Below are 24,434 nucleotides of genomic sequence, written 5' to 3'. Positions count from 1 at the left end.
GTGATATCACTTTTCTTCCTAATCATCCCCTCAACACACAAATATAATGAGAAAATTATATAAAATTATTCAAGCAATACAATTTTAACTGGCAAGAAAATTCATTCTTTCTCCAAGCATACTTAAATCAGGTTCTGATCTGTTTTTCTTTTTTGTTTTGTTTTTGGAGGATCACAGCCAGCAATGCTCAGGGCTTATTCCTGGTTCTGTACTCAGGAATCACTCCTGATGGTCCTCAGGGGGCCATCTGGGATGTCCAGATCAAACCTGCTCACTATGCTCTCTCCCTCTAGCCCCTGATATTCTCTGTTTTTCAATTTCAAATTCTCTTTTAACAAACTATAACACATTCATTTATAATTATGGCAAAGCTATCTATGGTGATAGTGTCCCAGTTTAAAAGACATGATTCCTTAGATTTTTTGCAGTCTGTCTTGATAAATAGACAATCAAATTTGAGTCCATGGGAATTTTGTGGAAAGTTCCTTTTGACTTAGCCTTTGCCTCTTTCAGGAAATGATTGTAAGGCTAGAGGACATGTGCTAAAAAATGGAGGCAACAAAGAGATAAGATGAGGGGTCTCTGGTGAGCTCATAAAGCTTCCATCCAACACCTGACTGACTCTGGAATTATTTGCCACTGCATGGACAGAACTGAAAAGTATCAGACTGAGTGAAAACAGCTAAAAGAGGAACAGATACAGAAATGCTCTCTCTCATGTATGGGATATACATTGGAGATAATGAGGGAATAACAAATGGCCAAAGGCAACAAAACCTGAAAACTGGTCTATAGAACTGAGCTTAAATGACAGGGAGACAGTGGGAGTTCGGATTTGTCAGGGGAGGGTACCCTGAGACAATGGTGGAGGGAAGCGGTCACTCTGATAGAGGGTATTGAATACTAATTTTGTAACTGTGATACTGCTTTTTCTAACATTAATATTAACAGTTCTGAAAACATGGTGACTAAAATTAAAATTTTAAATTAAAATATATATACCTAAACTTTGATATTCTTCCCCATACATATGCTTTCTTCTTCATGCTCACTTTCTTTTGTAATTCCTGTGATAATCTGTCTACTGGAAGCTCTCCTTTCTTGTGCACCATACCTTTTGCAAAACCCTCCAGTTTTGCTTAAGGTCACTGCTTGGTATTGACCATCTCGGACCACCGGGGTTGATTTAATGGCCCCACATTGCTGTCCTCTCACAAAACGTGCACTCTGTGGTTCTGTCATTCTGCAGTCAGTTCCCAGGAACATTAACTCTACGAAGGCAGAGCTTATTTCCTAGAGATTAGTAAAGTGCTTGGCTTTTAGTAATGACTCCATAAAATCATTCATTAAATTTAATCAGAAAATATTTGTTGAACACCCAGCCAAGCACTTTTCTAAGCACTAAGTACACCTCAGTGAATAAAATCAGTAGAATTCACTTCTTTGTGACTCATTTTATTTGGTAGGAATAAATAAAATCAATAACAAAAAATCAATCAGTGAAAAAATAAGTAATTCAGCAGGTATATGGAGATATGGGAAATCAAAGCAGAACAAAAGAACAATGAGGAGCTTGTGGCAGAGAAGTGGGGCAGGAGAAAAGTGGGTCACAATTTCGAGTAAATAAATTAGAGTTCTGTGCATATGTCTGTCTGTGCATATGCCATATTTCCTTTATCCATTGACCTGTCACGTAGTGTTTGGGTTGTTTCCATGCCCTGGCCACTATACCTAGCACTGCACTGATTCTAAGTGTGCATATATCCTTTCAAATGAGTGTTTTTGTGTTTTGGGGACATATGTCAAGAAGCAGATAGAACCCGGGTCGGCTGAGCACATGATCATATAGGAGCTCTATTCTTTAGAAGTCACCACACTGTTTTCCATAGACGCTAAACCATATGCCAGAAGTGAATAAATAAGAATTTATTACTACATACTTCTAACATTAGTTGTTCACCTTTATTCACGGTAAGTCACGGTCCTCCCATTGTTCATCGATTTGCTCGAGCGGGCCCAGTAACATCTCCATCGTGAGATTTGTTGTTACTGTGTTTGGCATATCGAATACGTCACGGGTAGCTTGCCAGGCTCCGCTGTGCAGGCGAGATACTCTCGCTAGCTTGCCAGGCTCTCCGAGAGGGTTGGAGGAATCGAACTCGGGTCGGCCGGCCATGTTGGCCGCTTATAAGGCAAATGCCCTACCGCTGTGCTATCGCTCCAGCCTATATATATATATAATATATATATAATATATGTGGGGGCTGGAGCGATAGCACAGTGGTAGGGCGTTTGCCTTACAAGCGGCCAACATGGCCGACCTTAGTTTGACCTTAGTTCGACTCTCTCGGAGAGTCCGGCAAGCTACCGAGAGTAACTTGCTCGCACGGCAGAGCCTGGCAAGCTACCCGTGACTTATTCAATACGCCAAAACACAGCAACAACAAGTCTCATGATGGAGACGTTACTGGGCCTGCTCGAGCAAATCGATGAACAACAGGAGGACCGAGACTGTGATATAATATATATATATAATAGGGCGTTTGGCTTGCACACAGCCCATCCAGCCAACCCAGTTTCGATTCCTCCAACCCTCTCCGAGAGCCCAGCAAGCTACCAAGAGTATCTCACACACAGGGCAAAGTCTGGCAAGCTCCCCGTGACCTATTCGATATGCCAAACACAGTAACAAGTCTCACAATGGAGACGTTACTGGGCCCACTTGAGCAAATCGATGAACCAATGGGAGGACAGTGACAGTGAAAATAGAGTTAGCACTTGGAGAAAATAATCTTTGATAAAAGACTTGAAGGTGATAAGGAAGACAGTCATTCAGATTTCCAATCATTCAGATTTCCAGTCATTCTGATGCGTGAAAAGTGTGAAAAGGCCAGAGGGGAGTAAGCAGTTGGAGAAAGTGGTAAAAATAGATCAGAGATATTTCAAACCTTGTTGGTCAATCTCAGTTCTCTGCCCATTGCTCTGAGTGGCATGGCTTAGAGCCAGGCTTAGAGCATAGGATGAGCTTTCAGTTTTAGAATGCTCTGACTGCTGTTGAGAACAGGTTATTAGAGAACAAGAATGGAAACAGGGCAGTTATTAAGGAGATCTGTAATTATTTGGGTAAGAGATAGTTAAAAGTTGAACCAGAATAGAACAAAAGTTGGGGGAAGTTATTAGATTCTGTATATTACTTGGGAGGCAGAGATGAAAGGATTTGTTGATCAACTGAATACTGAGATTTAAAAAAAAAAAAAAGAATCAGCATTTCTTGGATAACTCCACATTTACTGGCCAGAGCATCTGGCCAATCACTGGATATATTTCAATGACTAAAATCAGTAGAAAGCACTGATTTTATGGTATTTCCAGGAACTGAAATGGAGACTTTTGTGGGATTTGAGTGAGACGGTATGAAGATAAGATTATGAGACATTCAGATATTCAGCATAAAACTGGATCTAGAACACTTGAGTTTGAAGAAAACTTTTTAATTAGGCATATAAACTCTGAAGCCATCTAGATTAAGCAGCTTTTAACAATGATAAAATAATTTTGTTCAAGAATCCTAATTAAAAAAAAATTTATTAGTGAAACACCATGAGGTACAGTTGTAGACTTAAAGATTTTTGCTTGAGTTTCAGTTATACAATGATCGAGTACCCATCCCTCTACCAGTGCCCATTCTCCACCACCAATGATCCCAATATCCCTCCCATCCCCCATTCCCCCCATCCCATCCCGCCTCTGTGGCAGGGCATTCCCTTTTGTTCTCTCTCTCCTTTTGGGTGCTGTGGTTTGCAAAAGAGGCATTGAGTGGCAATCATGTTTGGTCTATAGTCTACTTTCAGCATGCATCTCCCATCCTGGGAGGATCCTTCCAGCACCCTTTACTTGGTGTTCCCTTCTCTATCTGAGCTGCCTTTTCCCCTAGCATGTGCAGCTGGCCTCCAAGTCATGGAGTGAAACTCCCGGTACTTATCTCGGCTATTCTTGGGTGTTAGTCTCCTATTTTGTCACTTTATATTTTACAGATGAATGCGATCTTTCTGTGTCTGTCCCTCTCTTTCTGACTCAACTCACTTAGCATGATACTTTGCAGGTAGTACCACTTGTATGTAAATTCCATGACTTTATCTTTTCTAACAGCTGCGTAGTACTCCATTATGTAGATGGACCAAAGTTTCTTTAACCAGTCATCTGTTCTCAGGCACTAAGGTTTTTTTCAGATTTTGCCTATTATGAACGGTGCAGCAATGAACATAGATAAGTGCAGATGTCATTTCGACTATACTTTTTTTGCCTCTCCAGGGTATAAGGAATTCTAATTTTTTTTTTCACTTTTGGTTCACAGCTTGTGATGTTCAGGAGTTACTCCTGGCTCTGTACTCAGAAATTATTCCTGGTGGGGCTCAAGGACTACATATATGGGATGTCAGGGATCAAACCTGGGTCAGCCAGGTGAAAGACAAATGACATAACTGCTTAACTATCATTCTGCCCACCCCCCGTCTTAATATTTTATAGATAAATGAATGGTTTTCAGAGTAAAATAAGTTTATCTATGAAGAAAATATAACAAACATCCTCCTCTTCTTCCTCCTCTCTCCTCCTCCTCCTTCTTCTCTTCCTCTTCCTCTTCCTCTTCCTCTTCCTCTTCCTCTTCTTCTTCTTCTTCTTCTTCTTCTTCTTCTTCTTCTTCTTCTTCTCTGGCATCTGAGTGTATGTTACATAAGATGCACAGCCAAGGACAAAGTCATAGGTATCCCTCATACTCAATTCACTTTAAGAGAGTTATAGACTGATACATACTACATGGGATTTATTAGTATTCAAGGAAATGTATTTCTGGGCAATCTTCTGAATCATTTCCTGCAGCATCTCCATAGTAACTTGATTCTTCTCCTTTAAAATGGATTTCTCTTGCTATGAGTGATAAAAACTTTGATGTGAAGAGTAAGATGTTCCAGGAAACACACTGCTGCTTCTCAATTGCATCTGATTCTCTGTTATCAATATTAGAAACCTGTGTCTCCATGACAGCTTGCTTTTTAGTTCTTGTAATTCTGATGTTTTTCTCTTTTACTACCTTTTCCTTGATGGTGACGTTTATGAGCACATGAATGCTATTTTACAGTATGATAAACTGGAAAGACTTTACAGAGTCATTTAGACTCAGAGAAACAAACACAACAATACTTGAAAGGATTACCTAAGTACCTTTTCAGGGAAATGCTAGTTAAGGGAGATTGTGCCAACTACATTTAACAGACTTCTTTTCTTACTTTTTTGTTGGGGAGGGGGGGTACACCCAGAAGTGCTGAGGGTTTATCCCTGGCTTTGTGCTCAGGGATAACTCCTTTACTCCTGGAAGACTCGGGGATCATATGGAGTTCTGGGGATCAAACACAGGTCTGCTATGTTACAAGGTAAGTGCCTTATCCACTGGCCCCCAACAGATTTCCTGAGCAATTATTTTTAGGTCCTGATTAACATATAGTTAGGTTTGCTATTGAAAGAAACTATAAGACTAAATAATATTTCTGAAATTTTCAGGAAAATAGTACACACACCCTGAAGCTCTCTGCAAGTATTTTGTCAGAATATATGGCAGCTGTAGGTACCACTCACAAACATTTCCTGCCTGGCCTTTTTATGAATTGGAGTTACTAAGACAGAATTCTGGAGCTACACTTTCAATCTACTACATCAAAAAGAAAAAATAAAAAGCTATTTAACTTAGTAAAAGGCAGAGAATCTGGCATTGGACGACATGCTAAATTTATTTTCCAAACTTCTGAATGTTTATGCTGGGCAAAAACTTTGCATTTTAAGTTGTAGCTGTCACTTTCATTGGTCTCAATTCTAAAGTGACATTTTTCTGTAATTTAGTCATGCACAACATCCGTAAGTTTGATTGATAGGTTGTTCTTAAATTCAATGATAATGTACAAGGACTGGTGAGTCCAGAACAGACAAGTTCATAAAAAATCATGATCGTCTGGTAATGAAAGAGCCCGAGTCCAAGTTCACTGACCCCATAGCTCTTCAACATGAGTTCAGGCATGACATCTATTATGCAAAGAGAACAAGACTCAGGAGTGAGGGAAGAAAAATGGGTGCAGGGGCAGAAAGTGCCAACTCAGTGGCTCACTGGTAACGTCCGAAGTGCCACTGCACCTAGTGCTAGTGGAAGGAGCACAGCAAAGGTCCCAGTTCAAAGACAACCGTGGAAAGGTTCTCTGGGGAAGTTAGAAGCCTCATCTCTGAATGTAAGCCAGGAAGAACAGTAACATCAAATAAAAAAAAACACTGACTTTGTCAAATTCAATTTATCAGCTTAATACTTTCTTGGCAGGCAGCAAATCTGAGAGTTGTATCATTTTTATTCCCCACTGGTTACCACTTGGATCACAAAAGATTTCATAAATAGAGATGTGCCTTCAAACTTGATCAGGCACATTATTTAGGGCAGCAATCTTCACTCATGGACTGGTGCAAGAGTAGAAAGGTCAGAAACCATGAGTCTACCCCCTTGGTTAGAATGTCTGCAGGACAGGTGTCAGTTCACAGGAGTAAAAAGGTTAAAGAATGCTGCTTTTGATGACATTTAATTTGGCACTAATTCAGATTCTGTTTCTTCCTTGGGAGCACTGTGTCTTATTCTCAAATACTGAGGCACATAATTTCTCTTTCTTTTGTAAACAGAATGAGTAGGAAACACATGGCCACAAATTGCACTGATACCAGAATCATGGGGGTGGGACGTGGGGTGGGGATGGGGGGCGAGAATGATGGAAAGGGATCAAATTTAGGTATCAGGGTACATCACGATGTCTGCAGTTGCTTTATCCTGGTGTCTCTTTATCTTTTCGATTAGATTATCAGTCCCTGCAATCTTGACATCCTGTTGTATTTTTCTGGCACTATGTGTTCTGTGGTATTAGGCATTCACCACATATTTGTTGACTCAAGATTGATGAAAAATAGAAACTAGGAAAATAACACTCTCAAGGCTGCAAACAGCATGAGATATTGTTGTGGAAGCTTAGTAGAAAAGAGTCAGTGTGCAGATTACACATACGGCTAATCTGGGAGCTATAAATGGTGAGAAAAGCATAATTTAACAAAATGTTCTCAGCACTTGTTTGCTTAGAAGAAACTAAGAAATTACAATTTAAAGGATATTAATGGTGTTTGCTAAATTGTCTGTTATTAAATATACTGTCAAGGGTATGAATTCTTTTGTTGAATTGTGTAAGAAAATAGTTATAAATAAGATGCCAATAATAAGAAAAAAGGAGGGAAGGTTCCCCCCCCCCTTATTTTTTATAGTGGTAAAGAGATGCTGAAGACAACAAAAATTTATCACCTCCAAACATTTCAAGCTATATATAGTTTTATATACAATGATACAATATTGCTTTATTTTAGCAATTCCTTTTAGAATAGCTATGTGAGATCATTCATAGAATTATATCAAAGGCATCTCTTAAGTGTGCTATTAAAAAATCTAGAATATAATTGAATTGCTCCACAGAAGCATTCCCAATAAGTCAATTACAATGAACTAGCTGGTCTATAACTCTAATCTAGAAAAGAACATCATATGCTTAATGAAAATACTGATAAAAGGTTTTAAGTTATGCGGAGCAAGATGGTTGGTCAGATTCTTAAAGTTGAGCCCCAGGAACATGCACCACTATCTTTTTTTTTTTTTAATTTTTGGGCCACATCTAAGTGGAATAAGCTCTGGGCTTATTCCTGGCTTCCTGGCTCTGTGCTCAGAGATCACTCTTGGCAGGCCACAGGGACCATATGGGGTTCTAGGGTTAGAACTTGTGTTGGCCTCGTGCCAGGGAAGTGCATTGCCCATTGTACTATATTACTCTGCACCCCTCCACACCATTTTTATGGTCAGACAAAGAAGCATGCAGTTAGAAGTCATTGACCTGCCTTCTTCTCTACGTTCTGCCTTCTTGACCTCTTTTCTGTCTTACGTGCATCTCTATCTGCTCTACCAACATCCATCACTCACACTGCTTCTCCTAAAACTAAGGCAGCAGACTCTCTTCTATCTGAACCCTTGGTTTCAAGGTCCCTTCCCTTCAGTGCATCTAGAGTAAACTTTCCACCAAATCACAGGTTTAAATCACTTCACTTCATCAGCTCCCTGATGTCTATAGCTACTGGAGAGCAGAAACACTGTCCCTCTTGTTTCTTTAATTGCCAGTGCTGGCTCCTGGCATGCAGAAGGACTTCAATAAAAGTAGGCTGAAAATTTAGGGGAAAAAATGTTACCTGTAACTCCCCTCAAAAATTGGTGCTGCTCAGTCTTCATAGATATATTTTCTGAAATCATTTCTTAATGATTCAACAGTTCCAAATAGTGTGTGTTTACAAACACACAATACACTTTCACATTTTTAATCTTTGATGAGACCACTCTATTAAAAAAAATTCTCACCCACTTCTATTCTGTTACCTCACAAGTTATTTGATAAGATTTAGACTCATACACATGCAATGAGTTAATTAACTAAGAGCTCTCCTGAAGTACCTGGTAGGGCGGAAAGATAATATAGTGGGAAGGGCACTTGCCTTGCATGCAGCCCACCCGGGTTGATTTCTGGCACCATATATGGTTTCCTAGGGTCCACCAGGAGTGATACCAGAGTGCAGAGACAGGAGTAAGCTCTGATCCCATCTGGCTATAAATCAAAAAAAAAGAAAAAGTTTGTTTCTAAATTGTCACCAAAGTAAATCATCTCTCCCAGGCAAATTAAGCCACTGGTGGCCCAGAGATGTTTGATATAGGATTTTTAAGTGCTTGGGTTGAGGATTAGACTGCCAAGGATCAAATCTTAGCTCCATTATTTGCAAACTGAATGTTCTTAAACAAGTTAATTAACCTTTATGATCTTTAATCTTCTCCTATAAAATGAGGAAAATAATAATACTTACCTACAAGGTAAGTATTACGAAGATTTATAAAAATTACTGGGCTCAAATAAAAGAATAATTTTCACCTGCAAAAAAAGAGAGAGAATTACTTGTGCCTGATTCATTGAACTTGTTTCATAAATACTGGTAATAAGCATTTATCATATTTTATCATCTGTTGGAATTCCCCTCTTCTACCTCCCACATATTCAAACTCTACCCAAGTTCAAAGATGATCCCTAGTTTATCTTCTTACATAAGCTTTACGGATTACTCCCTGAGGTCTTCATTAATTCCCCCTCTTCTATAATACAGTGGTTTTTAGCCTTAGGGGAGAGTCACAGATGCCTCCAAGAATACAAATGGTGGGAAATCTATTCATTAAAGTGTATCTCTTTGAAATTCTTCATAGAAGAACCCCAATTCATAAGTAACTCAGGCTGAAGAAATATACTAGGGGCTAAGGCGAATGCCTTTGATACTAATTCAATACCAGTACACACAGTCCCCAGAGCATCATCCGGTGTAGCCCTGGAAGCCCCCACATATTAGCACTGAGATGGTTGAGATAATTCCTAGCTCACAGGGCCCAAGCAGCACCTCATCTTTGGGCATTGCATTAAACCTCCAGCAAAGATTCCCCATGACCCACTCTTCTCTTCTCTTAAGGAAATCTTAACAATGACCTACAATGCTACTAGGAGCCAGATACAGCACAGAGAGACGCTCACTTCAAAGATAAGGAAACTGACATATAGAGAAGTAAGTTACCAAACCTACACACAAATTTGGTGTTAAGAAGATGGAGCAAAAACTACCCCTGGCTGCTTCTCAAGGATAAATTAAAAAGTAAAACAAACATCATTTTGTTAACTTATTATTCAAATGCACATAACTCTAAATTGAAAGTAATTATCAGTCCATTTTTCAGATGGACAATCCCTTAGGTAATTTGTCTGTTCCTCAGTAATTCAGGTTAAACAAGTCACCAAGACTTAACCTCAGAATTACTAATTATAATAACTTTGCCTTCTTTGTATTGCAATATTCTTGCTAGCTTTCTCTAAAGCAGAGAGAGAGAGAGAGAAAGTGCTCCATAGAGGCAGGCTGGGATAGGGGGTGGCTTAAAGGTGTGGGAGGGAACCTGGGGACACTGGTGCTGGGAAATTACACTGCTGGAGGGATGGGTGTTGGGACATTGTATGACTGAAACACAATCTGAACAATTTTGTAATGCTCTTACTCCTGTCTGCTCTTACTCCTGTCTCTGTGATTCAATAAAAAAGAATAAGAAACAAAAAGATAAAAAAAAGAAATAGAAAAAGAAATAAAGCAGCAACAAACTAGGATAACACACAACTGCCAATTTTTATCATTTGAAGAGGTCTGTTTTAATGCTTTTTAAACAAACTTTTCTGTAACTACTATAATCACACAATACAGTTGGTTCTAGATCTTGAACCAAGAGAGACACAAATTAAGCCAATCCCCAATATTATATTCTTGCATCTTACAAAGATGTTACAAAGTAACATCTTTCAATCTTTCCTGACTTTATAAATATTCCATAAAGATATATTTTTTGATACTTTATTTTATTAAGAACATTTTGGGGGGAGTGGGGAACATAGCCAGCAATGTTCAGGGCTTATTTCTGGCTCTGCACTCAGAAATAACTCCTGGCAGTGCTCAGAGGACCACATGGGATGCCTGGGATCTAACCTGGGGCAACCACATGCAAGGCAAATGTCCTAAATGCTATACTACCAGACTCCGGACTCTTTATTAAGAACTCTTTAAAACTTTTATTGGAATAATATGGTTTACAAGACTCCATGTTTTAGGGGCACAATTTTCTATGTTATCACAACATATGGTTGGCGTGATAGCACAGCAGGTAGAGCATTGGCCTTTCATGGGCCGACCTGGGTTTGATTCCTCCACCCCTCTCGGAGAGCCTGGCAAACTACCAAGAGTATACCGCTTGCACGGCAGAGCCTGGCAAACTCCCTGTGGCATATTCAATATGCCAAAAACAGTAACAAGTCTCACGATGAAGACGTTACTGGTGCCCACTCGAGTAAATCGATGAAAAATGGGAGGACAGTGCTACAGTGCTACCACAACATGCCCACCACCCAAGTATATTTTCCTCTAACCACCCATTAGACTATGTATGCTTTTTCAACCCACTAAACTCTGCCCTCTAGTCAAAGTCCAGGGGATTGTTTTTATACAAATATATCTTATATCTTCTTTTAAGATAGTTTTCCAACCCAGCCACAACCATGCTGAGACCACTCTCCACACGCATGTAGGTACTGGCAGAAGAACAAAGGCATGAGCGTTCCAGGGCTGAGATCTCCAAGCCTGCTCGGATCAGGGCTAAGCATCCTCCACCCAGATCTTCCATCTTCCAGTAGGCAGGGGTCACACCCACCAAATGCCCCCCTGCCCTCGGCGCCATGTAATCCCATCAATGGCCAAGACCCAGAGACTATAAAACCCAGCTCCCAGAAGAGAACAGTGCAGACTCTCCTGCCCCCATGCCTGGCTGTCCTCGCCGGGGCCCCTTCGAGGGGGGTGGGTTGAGTTTCCTTCCCTGCCCCAAGCAGAGCCCTGGTAGCCGAAGACCTCCAGAACCAACCACAACAATGCTGAGACCACTCTCCACACGCACGAAGGTACCAGCAGAGGAACAAAGGCGTGTGGGTCCCGGGGCTGAGATCTCCAAGCCTGCTCAGATCGGGGCTGAGCATCCTCCACCCAGATCCTCCATCTTCCAGTAGGCAGGGGTCACACCCCCCAACTGTTCCCCCCTGCCCCTGCACCCCCCCTCCAGCGCCGTGTAATCCCATCAACAGCCAAGACCTAGAGACTATAAAACCCAGCTCCCGGAAGCACACAGCCACATTTGCGGCTGCGCAACATCTTACTATCTCATTCTTACTTTGAACAACCTGACAGGTGACCGAATGTAACCTGCCCACACAGGTTACATTGCCATGCAGAGTCTGGCAAACTCCCCATGGTGTACCCAATATGCCAAATACCAGTAACAATGATGGGTCTCATTCTCCTAATCCTGAAAGAGCCTTGAATATGGCACTTTTGAAAATCTCAGGGCTAAGGCAAAGGATACATTACTGGTGCCTATTTGAGGCAATCGACGAACAACATGATGATTGTGATCGTGATCCAATCCAACTAACAAATAGTGAAATTAATTATTCCCTGCGCATTCAAAAAAGTATAAGTGTTAAACCAAAAAAAAAGACAAAAGTACATCATGGATAATACAAAACGCAATTATCAAGCTCTATGCTATTAAAGACTGATTAGCACTTAAGCAGTCTCCTTGTGCACACAGGGAGCTGTTCACTAGGTAGAATCATACATCTAGCATAGGAAATGAGAGAACTGATTCAGGAAGAGGGGGAGGTTTGAAGGATGGGATATAGCCATCAAAAATTTTAATCAAGAACCAGGAAAGAATGTTCTTTATAAGAAAATAATATTGCAGCCCCTGGAGAGCACTGGATTGGTTTTTAACAAAGAAAAGGATTATTGCTATGAATCATAAAGGAGACATTCACTTTTCAGATGCATAAATTTATGTCTAAGAAGTAAACTGCATCTCCTTTGAACTCCATAGGCTTCCAAAAAAGGGAAGTTGAGACCCACTATAAGAAGTCAGCTTCCCCAAATCAAAATAATACTCTCTCAATTAATGAGGCATGTGAATAAATAGAGGAGGGGAGCCCTCAGGGTTCTAGAAGAGACTGTACCTTTGAATATTCACAAGGGATACACACTCACTGACTCTTCTACTTAACACTCAGAGATTCTTTCTTTGTTTCTTCCTTCAGCAAGGTGAAAACACCTACCAAACATAGTTTGAAAATCAAACATAATTTAAAAACAGAACTTACCAGAAATGTGGTCATACTTTGAGTATTTCTCTCCATTGTTATCTACTGTTTTGAATAAAGTTTTCATAAATGTACTCTAAAATGCACAATGGGTTATTAATGTTTGTAAATAATACTTGGTTAAGAAAGACCAAGAATTAATGTTTCTTTGGCATGGCACTAACTTTCCTTTACTTAGGAGTGTTACTGTTGAAAATTTAGAAGAAAGCCCTAATTTATATGTTTCAATATTTGGCCTCCAATTACAAAGACAAACTGAGGGCTTTGTGGCTATGAAGTTAGTTGCCTTTTTGAGAGGAAACATATGTAAATGTAGTTGCCTACTCAAGAATTTTTTTTTAATTATTTGCAATCATTGTTCAGACTCTACTGTAAAAAAAAAGACACAAAAGGACTTCGTATCGTTGCTATTTTTCTTTCATTCATTAAAATATTATAAAGTGATGGCCTGGAGAGATAGTACAATAAGGTGTTTGCCTTGCATACAGCCCACCCTGGCATTCCATATAGGTCCACCAGGAATGACCCCTGAGCACAGAGCCAGGAGGAAGTCCTGAACACAGGCAGATGTGATCCCAAAACAAACAAGACCAAAAACTATAGCAAAAGAATAAGGCTCTAGATAGAAAAGAAAAGCAAGAAAGAAATGCTCATAAAGTAAGCATAAGAAGCACTATCCGACCACATGAATAAAAAGAGTTTTTTGGGGGATCAGAGAGTGAATATAAAGGACCAAGAAAAAGAATGATCTCTGAGAGCAAGACCGAATCCATGAAAAATAAAGGTCCACGAATGACCTGAAGAGAGAATGGAAACACAAAACTGGTAACTGTTCCTATAGCATTACTCTCTAAATATAAGCCAGGGTGCAGGTAGCAATCAATCGATCTGGATAGTTCAAAATCAATAAGGGGAATACGACAAAGATGTGGACATGTTATTTTTGTTTGTTTGCTTAGTTTGGTTTCTATTCGGTTTGGGGACCATAGTATTCTATCACATTCCCAATATCCAGCACCATGCCTAGCAATACTCCAGGTTACTCCTGTTCTGCACACTGGAACCACTCCTAGCAGGCTCCGGAACCATATGGGAGCCTGACTGAAGTTATAGCCCTCTAGAGGAACCAGCCAACCCATAATAATCTACAGCATGGAGGCAAGAAAGGGATACTGGCCTTGCCTCACTGTCTCTGCCCCCTGGACCACCCACCATCACTGGCCACACGCAGCTGGAAGCCCAGGCAGTTCAGAGGTACTTGTGAAGTAAAGGATCCAAACTAGGGGTGAGGTAGGACAAATCTAACAAGGCTTTTAGATTTAACAGTTTTGGAGAGGAGATAAGAAAAGTCAAGGATGACATTAGTTACTAGATAAGAATGATGACAAGATCAACTGAGCTTGCTCTTACCAACCATCATATTCCCAATATCCAGCACCTTGCCTTAAGCATGAAAAGCTCTATAAATATAGCTTTATAAACATTTTTAGGAGGAAAAAATTTTGGGTATGTATAAGCGAATTTGAGATATGATGTGTTATATAGATTCAGACATATTGAGATCAGAATATGACAAAAGAGATCAGCTAGCTCTTGAAGATTTGAGCCTTAAGTCTGAAAAGAAGAAATATAAAGATGTACCTACCTGTAAGAACCACCTGTATGTACTCTTTACAATAGCCAGAATCTGGAAAAAACCTGAGTGCCCAAGAACAGATGACTGGTTAAAGAAACTTTCATATATCTACAAAATGGAGTACTACGTAGCTGTTAAGAAGGATGAAGTCATGAAATTTACATACAAGTGGTACTACATGGAAAGTATCATGCTAAGTGAGTTGAGTCAGAAAGAGAGGGACAGACATAGAAAGATTGCATTCATCTGTGGAATATAAAGTAACAAAATAGGAGACTAACACCCAAGAATAGCCGATATAAGTACCAGGAGAATTACTCCATGGCTTAGAGGCCAGCCGGGTATTCTAGAGGAAAGGGAAGCTCAGATAGAGAAGGGAGCACCAAATAAAGGGTGTTTGGAGGATCCTCCCAGGAAAGGAGATGCATGCTGAAAGTAGACTATAGACTGAACATAATTGCCACTCAATGCCTCTTTTGCAGACCACAACACCCAAAAGGAGAGAGAGAACAAAAGGGAATGCCCTGCCACAGAGGTGGGGTGGGATGGGGGGATGGGTGTGGGAGGGATACTGGGATCCATGGTGGTGGAAAATGGGCACTGGTGGAGGAATGGGTATTTGATCATTGTATAATTGAAACCCAAGCACAAAAATTTGTAAATCTACAACTGTACCTCATGGTGTTTCACTAATAAAATTTTTTTTTTAAATCTTAGATCTTTGAAGAAACAGAAAAAGAAAAAGAACCACCTGCACAAACGCAGTAGCTGGGTCCAGAGCAATAGTACAGCGGGTAGGGAGTTTGCCTTGCATGCGGCCTACCTGGCTTTGATCCCCGGCATCGAATATGGTCCTCCAAGTACTACCAGGAGTAGTAATTGCTGAGTGCAGAGCCAGGAGTAATCCCTGAGCATTGCCAGCGATGATGCAAAAAGAAAAAAAAAAGAAGTCAGTATCAGTAGCTGACACCACAAGAGTGGACAAAATGGCACGGAGAAGATACATAAAAAATGAAATTCCTGAAGTATGGTAAAATGAAGAGAAGCCAACAACAAAAAAGGAAAAATAATGATTGGGTGTTCCGTTAAAATAATTTCACATATATTTACACATCCCCTGTAGGACAAGTTCTTTTTATTACTGACAGAGTAGTCTGACTAACACAAAGACAATACAAAGTGAAGTTGGAAACCACTGCTTACCAACCTGTCTCAATAGAACTTCACTCTTCCATTTTGGGTCTTACTCAGGGTTTGGCAATACTCAGGGTTTACCTCTGGCTCTGTGCTCAGGGATCAATCCCAGCAGAGCTTCGAGGACCATATGGGGTTCAAATTCAAATCCCAAGCAGGGATTGAATCTAGGTCAGCCATGTGCATGGCAAGTTTTTTTCCTGCTGTCCTATTGCTCCAGCCCCTCAATAGAATACTTTAAAGTTCCAGTTTCACGAGTTTCACTCACCTTTAACCTAACATTGCCAACATTAATCTTTTCCATTAAAATATGTCTACTTATTTGACTTACTTTTCCAATTAACCATATATTATGCACCCATTATGCATCTAGAATCATGCACAGCAAAGTGAGAATAAAAGCAGTCCCAAATTATTGAGGCAATTAATACAATTTAAAAAATATGGAGTATAAAATGGTTATATTTCAATTAAGAGTGGACCTATATGAGTCAAACCATTAGCATTTTACCCAATCAGAGTTTACCCACTCAACATACGCATAAAAATCGACTGTTTTTTTAAACTTCAGAATTGACACAGGAGCTAAATCCTATAAAAATGTACTTCCTTGGGTGGGAGAGACATGCTAAAAGCAGTCTATAGACCAAACATGATTGCCACTCAATGCCTCTCTGGCAAAACACAGTACCCAAAAGAAGAGAGAGAGAACAAGGGGGAATGCCCTGCCACAGCGGCAGGGTGGGACGGGGGGGGGGGGGGATATGGGGGGTGGGAGGGATGCTAGGACCCGTGGTGGGGGAGGATGGGCACTGGTGGAGGGATGGGTACTTGATCATTTTATAACTGAAACCCAAGCACAAAAATTTATAAGTCTATAACTGTACCTCATGGTGTTTCACTAATAAAAAAAAATGATTAAAAAATAAAAATAAAAATGTACTTCCTTTTAAAGGCTCAAATTTACATGCTATAATGTAATTTTTTTACCTTTCTTTCCTCCCTCCTGTTCATAAATTCTCTATAATCTTTTGAATCTAGAGTCTGGAACATTGTAGACATTCAAATATTTGTTCAATGAATCAGAAGCTTAAGGGAGTCCAGAAGAGCAGTGTCAGAATACTTAACTCTTCTATTATATTCCCAAAAGTTTTTAGGGTTCAAGTCAGTTATCTTTCTGACCCTTGGTTTAGAATTAATCTGTACTAAAGACTTGGTGCCAGATGACTCAACAAAATCTCAGAACAACAACAACAACAACAAAACCCAATAAATCTAAAACTGCTCTTAGAGGGGCTGGAGAGATAGTACAGTGGGTAGGGTGATTGCCTTGCATGAGGCCAATGTAGGTTCAATTCCTGGCATCACAAACGTTCCAAAAAAAAAATTCAAAATTCTCTTAGAAAAGAGTAAGTAAGAAGATTTTGGCATAATACCTTAAATATCCACTGTGCTCATTCTCATTAACTCTTTGATAAGGGAATGAACAAAGGAGATTTGAGTAAATACAGTGAGCTCAAAACAAGATCAAATTCAGGTGTCAGGTATAACAGATGAGGCTGCACTTAAAATCTGCTCTAGCTGAAATTCAACTGTGAGAAAAAGACAATTCCTCAGTGTCATAGAAAACTGCCTTGCAAAAGCAAAGCCACATTATATCCTGGTGCTGCTGACATACAGGAATCATGATGCCAGGGGCTTTGCATTCTAGGATACCGAGTGCCCAAATAAAGCATTCAGGGGTTTTAGAGATGGTATAGCAGGTATAGCGCTTGCTTGCATGTAACTGGTCTGTGTTCAATACCTGGTATCCTATATGGTCCCCCAAGCACCACCAGGAGTAATTTCTTGTTGCAGAGCCAGGTGTAACCTCTGAGCAATGCTGTGTATGGCCCAAAAACCTAAAAACATACTAATAAAATAAAACAAAACATTCAACCTCTGAAATACCACAGACGACTGAGTGGGAGTACTGCAACTAAATATGTATGAACATCATGGTCATCAGTGTGACCTGTGTCAGTCACCCACATACACCCTAAATCCCGCAAGCAAAGATGAGCAACACAGTGTCCTCCTATGAACACTACAAAGAGAATACACATAAGCACCACCACTAACATGTGTGATCCCTAGGGAACACTACAACCAGATGTGTAACCACTGGCAAGCACAATAAAGCATGTGTTTGACCCCCTGGTCATCACAACAACAGCAACAACAGCAGAGGGAGGGGGTCGAAAAACAAAAAACTTGAACTGAATCTATTTCTAACTGGCTGTTCTGTGACTAAATTCTCTCTACTATTCACAACTTCTGCTTAAAGAATTTATAATTCCTGTAAATCACACAATCAGTATTACCTCCCAAACTGCATACTCATCATCTGGAGATTTTGTTAAAGTGAAAACTATGATTCAGTACATTCAGTGAGGTGATTCTGCATTTCCAACAAGCTCTCAGGTGCCTAGGTGCTGGTGCTGAACAAAATACACTTTTGTTTAGTATGAAAAACCTCAATCTAACAAAGGGGAACATTAGCCCATTTATCTGTAAACAGATCTGTAAATTTTTAAAATAGTGTTGGGGCGTAAATACAATTAGCATAACCATCATGCCCTTAGAAAACAGGCCCAAACTCAGGAGGGGAAATTGGGGACATTGGTGGTGGGAAATGTACACTCCTTAAGGGGCAGATGTTTGGAACATTCTATAACTGAAACTCAATCATGAACAATTTTGTAACTGTGCCTCACTGTAATTCAATTTAAAAAAATTTAGTAAAAAAAATAAATAAATAAAACAGGCCCAAACAGTGACACAGTCAGAACTGAAAGCCAGACTGTCTAATTAGCTAGCTGCAAAGGTCAGAGCTTTTGGGCCACATCCAGGAGATGATGATCCAGCTACCAGGTACTAGCTGGAAGGGAGGGAGTGTAACTATGTTCACCTACTAACCACCAGCCTGGTTCACTGCCGAAAGCAAACCTTTTGTTTGGACACTGAGTGGCAGGTCTGTGTACTGTGCAGAATCTTACTCCACCCATCCCTAGGTTCTCCTTCCACGGGTCTGGTATAATGCACCTAGTCCTGGCAAGGGCTGGTTAAAAAACCATCAGGACAAAACTCTGACACTGAAATTGGAGCCTGAATGGGCACTTAGTGGAGGGATGGCTACTCGATCATTGTATAACTGAAACCCAAGAACAAAAATTTCTAAGTCTACAACTGTACCTCATGGTGTTTCACTAACAAAAATTAAAAAATAAAAAATTAAAAAAAGAAAAAGAAACTGGAACCTAGCCCCCGCAGGGACCACTCGATCCTGGGGAAGAGGCGCCACCTGCGGCACCCAGGAAGGCACCAAGGGGATCTAAGCCGAGACACGAGCTTCTGGCGCCCTCCCCCGCCTGTACCCTGCAGGAGCCGCCAGGGCCGCCTCCAATCCCATTAGCTCTCCCACAGTGCCCCCTGCTGGCCGCGTCCCATCTCGCCCTGCGCGGGAACCACTTCCGGGTGTTCCGGAAACGGAGCCTTCTCTTCCGGGTCAAGCCGCCCGGCAGCCGCACACGTGGGTGTAACCGAGCCGGGCCGCGGTGAAGTTGATTCCCACCCGTGAGAGCGCGGGGAGCCGGCGCCATGGAGGGCCAGAACGTTGAGGAGCTGCTGGCCCAGGCGGAGCGGGACGAAGCGGAGAAGCTGCAGCTCATTACGGTGCACAAAGAGCTGGAGTTAGAGTTCGATCTGGGCAACCTGCTGGCCTCGGACCGGAACCCCCCGACGGAGGTGCAGCGCGCGGGGCCCGCCCTGGAGCGCGAGCTGCGGGCCCTGGCTCGGGACAACACGCAGCTGCTCCTCAACCAGCTGTGGCAGCTGCCCACGGAGCGCGTGGACGAGGCGCTGGTGGCGCGCCTGCCCGAGCCCACCACGCGCCTGCCGCGGGAGAAGCCGCTGCCCCGGCCGCGGCCGCTCACGCGCTGGCAGCAGTTCGCGCGCCTCAAGGGCATCCAGCCCAAGAAGAAGACCAACCTGGTGTGGGACGAGGTGAGCGGCCAGTGGCGACGCCGCTGGGGTTACCAGCGCGCCCGCGACGACACCAAGGAGTGGCTGATCGAGGTGCCCGGCAACGCCGACCCGCTGGAGGACCAGTTCGCCAAGCGCGCGCAGGCCAAGAAGGAGCGGGTGGCCAAGAACGAGCTGAACCGGCTGCGCAACCTGGCCCGCGCGCACAAGGCGCAGCTGCCCAGCACCGCCGGCCTGCACCCCACCGGGCACCAGAGTAAGGAGGAGCTGGGCCGCGCCATGCAGGTGGCCAAGGTGTCCACCGCGTCCGTGGGGCGCTTCCAGGAGCGCCTGCCCAAGGAGAAGGCCCCCCGGGGCACCGGCAAGAAGAGGAAGTTCCAGCCCCTCTTCGGGGACTTCGCGGCCGAGAAGAAGAGCCAGTTGGAGCTGCTGCGAGTCATGAACAGCAAAAAGCCGCAGCTGGACGTGACAAGGGCCACCAACAAGCAGATGAGGGAGGAGGACCAGGAGGAGGCGGCCAAGAAGAGGAAGATGAGCCAGAAGGGCAAGAGAAAGGGGGGCAGGCAAGGGCCAGGGGGCAAGAGAAAAGGGGGTCCGCCCGGTCAGGGAGGTAAGAGAAAAGGGGGCTTGGGAGGCAAGATGCATCCCGGGCCTCCTGGGCCGAGTGGCAGGAGGAAGGGTGGACAGCACCAAGGAGGAAAGAGGAGGAAGTGAGTTTCCCTCCGGAAATGCCCACCGAGGACTCTTGCACTGTGAAAGTTCTGGGGGAGGGAGCACGGGTGATGCTAGAGAAAATAGACATCCTTGAGGTTGAAGGGACGGGATTGTCCTCTCTTCAGATGGTGTATTATTGAACGCTTAAGTTATTGGGGTTCCCCCCATAAAAAAAATTCCTTGGAGATTTATGTGTGTATTTGATGGACAGTCAGGGCAAGAATGTGTCTAAACTAGGAAAAGGACTTCATAGCAGTCGTGGGTTTTGTTTGTTTTTAAAACTTTGGGTATGGTTTGAGGAAAAGTTGGTCATATTTCTTGTAATGGTTTGAATTACAATGCATTATTTTTATAACAAACTTGTGTGTTTATCAAAGCAGGGAAAGGAAAGAGAACATTTTCAAAATATAGTTTTGAACATAACTGTTGTAAAGATTATTTAATAAAAGCCTGTCTAATGTTGCTTTAAACTCTGACTGTTGGTAGAAATCTTACCTGATTACAGGGCACGGATTATTTTTTTTTTAAAAAAAAAGCAGCCAGAAGAATGGTGTCAACAAGGCCACTTTTATTGTAAACACTCATTTGGTGTGTTATAATCTTGAACATGTTTAATAGTAGATACCTGAAAGAATATTACATGCTTTTCAACAGACATGAGTTGTTGTGATAAATTTGAACTTTGCCAAATAATGGCAATCCTTATTCATCCCAGAAAATATATAACTCAACATTTATGTCCCTGATTTTTTTAAGCTTCTTTTGGGGTGTTTGGAATGTGAGAAATCCACAAAACCCTTAATTGAAATATCTGTGATTGATTTGCCTTTTCTGAACTGGTTTGATTAAGCGGTGGTATTTTTACCCTAGACTTTTTTTCCTAATTTATCTCCGTCAGGATGTGTTCTGAATAGATTTTATAGTAAGACCCAGTCCAGCTGGTAGTGTGTTTGCTTTGCACACCGACCCAGGTTCAATCCCTGGCACAACCTAGGTTCCCTTACCAGGAGTGATCACTGAACATAAACTAGAATAATTCCTAAGCACTAAGCACTGCTGGGTGTGACCCAGATAGATACAAAAATCCAGAGACTTCTTTGGATGAGTTTCACTCTGCCATACCTTCTAACCTTGATAGGAAAGTTGGAAATTAATTTTGTTATTTTGTGAATCACTTGTTTAAAAGTTGCTATGAACTTATAATTGGTTACCAAAAAAAAAATATTCATTTGTTACTGCCTTAAAATACTTCCCAGTTTAAAGTTGAACATTTCTAAGGGTGGAGCAATAGTACAGGGCACTTGCCTTGCACACAGCTGACCCGGGTTCTGTGCCCAGCATCCCATATGGTCCCATGAGCACTGCCAGGAGTAATTCTTGAGTTCAGAGCCAGGAGTAATCCCTGTGCATTGCTGGGTGTGACCCAAAAAGCAAAAATAAAGTTGAATATTTCCATAATCAAATTTCCCTCTTGGAAATGTGTACCTGATTCTTCTAGGCCCTTCCAGATAGAGATACTTTAAACTATTGTTACAACTATTAAATGGTTTACTGAGGGGCTGGAGTGATAGGGCGTTTGCCTTGCACGCAGCAGCCCTAGGTTCGATCCCCGGCATCCCATATGGTCCCCCAAGCACCGCCAGAAGTAATTTCTGAGTGCAAAGCCAGGAGTAACCCCTGAGCATTGCTGGGTGTGACCCTAAATAAATAAATGGTTTACTGAAAACATCAAAAGCCAACCAACTCATTTGAAACTTTGATTCTCAACTGGTTATTTTGGTTTTTGTTGTATTGGGAGGAGGGGACTGTACTTTTTGTGTTTGTTGGGTTTGGTTTGGGGGGTTCACACTTCGCCATGCTCAGGGCTTAATCCTGAGTCTGCACTCAGGAGTCATTACTGGCTTGCAGGAGGATGAAGCCCCGTCGCCCATGTGTAAGGCAAACACCTTATCCCCTGTGCTGTCCCTCTGGCCCGGTTTTATGTTCTTGCTACAGCAGTTGGACACAGCCTGGACTTGGGATTTTTGCCAAGTTCTTGTTTATTACAAATCTTAACTTATTCCAATTTTTTTTTCAAAAAGCAAAATAGCGTTCTTTAAAAAAAAAAAAAAGCGCGAGGGGAGTGATTAAAGAATGAAGAGAGGATTTTAAACTACCCTAGGCCCAGTGAAGCAGTTCGCTTTCGTGGCAATCTCAAAGGTGGAGCTCCCTAGAGTTAGGCTAGAGTTAAGCTGGAGCGGGCGCCCGCGCGGAGGGCGGGGACGGGAGGCCGGGGCCCGGATTGGCCGGCAAGGGGGCGGGCCGCAGAGACCCGACAGACCATGGCCGCGGCTGCCCGTTCCCGGGTCGCCGACCTGCTGAAGCAACTGCAGCGGGCAGCGTGAGTGCGGGCCCGGGCGGGCGGGCGGGCGGAGGACCAGAGGCGCCACCGCGCGCACGTAGCATCCTTGGGCTGGGCCCATTCCAGCCTATTACTTGAAAGAACCCGCGGGGGGGGGGGGGGGGGCGGGGGGGCGGATCACCGCAAGTGCATGGCTAGTGCATGCCCTAAGACACCGGCCGCTGGCCAAGTGGGACAGACGCTGTGTGTGTGAGCGTGAACCTGCGGGAGGGGGTCACCGCAAGTGCATGGCGAGTGCATGCCCTAGGACACTGGCCGCTGGTCAAGTGGGACACGGTGTGTGTGTGTGTGCGTGTGTGTGTGTGTGTGTGTGTGTGTACCTGCGGAAAGGAGGGGTCACTGCAAGTGCCTGGCCAGTGCATGCCCTAGGACACCCGCCGCTGGCCAAGTGGGACAGACGCTGTGTGTGTGAGCGTGAACCTGAACCTGCAGGAGGTGGGGTCACCACAAGTGCATGGCCAGTGCATGCCCTAGGATACCCACGCTGTGTGAGTGCATCCGAGCACGCATTTGCGGCTTCAGTGCAGTGGAGGAAACTAAAGCCCGGGACTACAATGCCTGGTCCCACGGTTGGGACATACCATGGAGGGACTGGCACCGAGTCAAAGCACATTGAGACTCCTGGGTGTGTGTCCCAAGACGTAAACGGTACTAGTGCTAAGGATTCCAAGATCAGTGGGCCGGGAAGCAGTTTCCAGGCCAGTAGAATTTCGGGTGAGGGGACTGTGGTAAAAAGGAAGGCAAGGGATCGAGGGTGTGAAAGGAAAAGATGGGTATGAGAAATCCAAGAAGCTCCAACCCCAGCAGTGAGCAGCGGAGGCAGAAAATTAAATGTTACGGCCTATGCGTCTGGTCATGCGTAATAAATACTTGTGGAGCTCATGATCATGCGTGATATACTTGTGGAATGTGCAAGTGCACAAATCAGCTGGGAGATTTTTGAGCTTGGGTGGAAGACCCTCTAGGAGGAAAATAGGAAAGGAAGGAGACTTCAGGAGTAGAATTTCAGCCAAAGGGAAAAGCAGCATTAGAGGAAAAAATAAGTTTCCAGGGGCCTAACTTCATAGGAGGTGAGGGTAGCACTGTAGCACTCACTGTCTTCCGCTGTTCATCGACTTGCTTGAGTGGGCCCAGTAACATCTCTCTCCATCGTGAGACTTGTTACTGTGTTTGGCATTTTTTATACATCACGGGGAGCTTGCCAGGCTTTGCCATGTGGGCGAGATACTCAGTCGCTTTCTAGGCTCTTAGAGGGGTGGAGGAATCGAACCCGGGTCGGCCGGGCCGGCTGCGTGCAAGGCAAATGCCCTACCACTGTGCTATTGCTCCAATGGTGAGGGTAGAAAGGAGAAATTGTGAAAGACCATGAACATTAAAGAAACTAATTCTGGGCACTTAACATGTGCCAGGTACTACCCATCTAATACATACTGTTAATAGTAATCTTTACCACAACACTTCCACATAGTGTTTTATTATTCTCATATGATGGATAAATAAGATAAATAATCTGACACAGCAAGCAAGTGACACAGCCAGGATTCGAACTCAGATGCCCTTCTTTGCAATCACCGCTCTCGCTCCAATGCTT

The 24,434-nt window shown here is 42.9% G+C and overlaps 2 protein-coding genes across 2 annotated transcripts in view; both read left to right on the top strand.

The window, feature by feature from the left end:
- Nucleotides 1-19,292: 19,292 nt before the first annotated feature.
- Nucleotides 19,293-21,075, top strand: RRS1 (ribosome biogenesis regulator 1 homolog). Its single transcript, XM_056109918.1, has one exon. It carries the CDS (start codon nt 19,345-19,347, stop codon nt 20,440-20,442), a length of 1,098 nt encoding a protein of 365 aa, XP_055965893.1. The 5' UTR covers nt 19,293-19,344; the 3' UTR covers nt 20,443-21,075.
- Nucleotides 21,076-22,717: 1,642 nt separating this feature from the next.
- The window catches only part of ADHFE1 (alcohol dehydrogenase iron containing 1), a 39,951-nt gene continuing 38,234 nt past the window's right edge, over nt 22,718-24,434 (top strand). The window contains exon 1 of the mRNA XM_056110087.1: nt 22,718-22,822. Within this exon, the coding sequence (XP_055966062.1) occupies nt 22,764-22,822 (59 nt within the window). The 5' untranslated portion in view covers nt 22,718-22,763. The remainder of the gene's footprint in view (nt 22,823-24,434) is intronic.

The sequence above is a fragment of the Sorex fumeus genome, unplaced genomic scaffold (assembly GCF_029834395.1).
Source record: "Sorex fumeus unplaced genomic scaffold, SorFum_2.1 ptg000002l, whole genome shotgun sequence".
In the NCBI taxonomy this organism is placed as follows: domain Eukaryota; kingdom Metazoa; phylum Chordata; class Mammalia; order Eulipotyphla; family Soricidae; genus Sorex; species Sorex fumeus.
The sequence above is the reverse complement of the archived record's forward strand: the minus strand, read 5'-3'. Positions and strand labels throughout refer to the sequence as shown.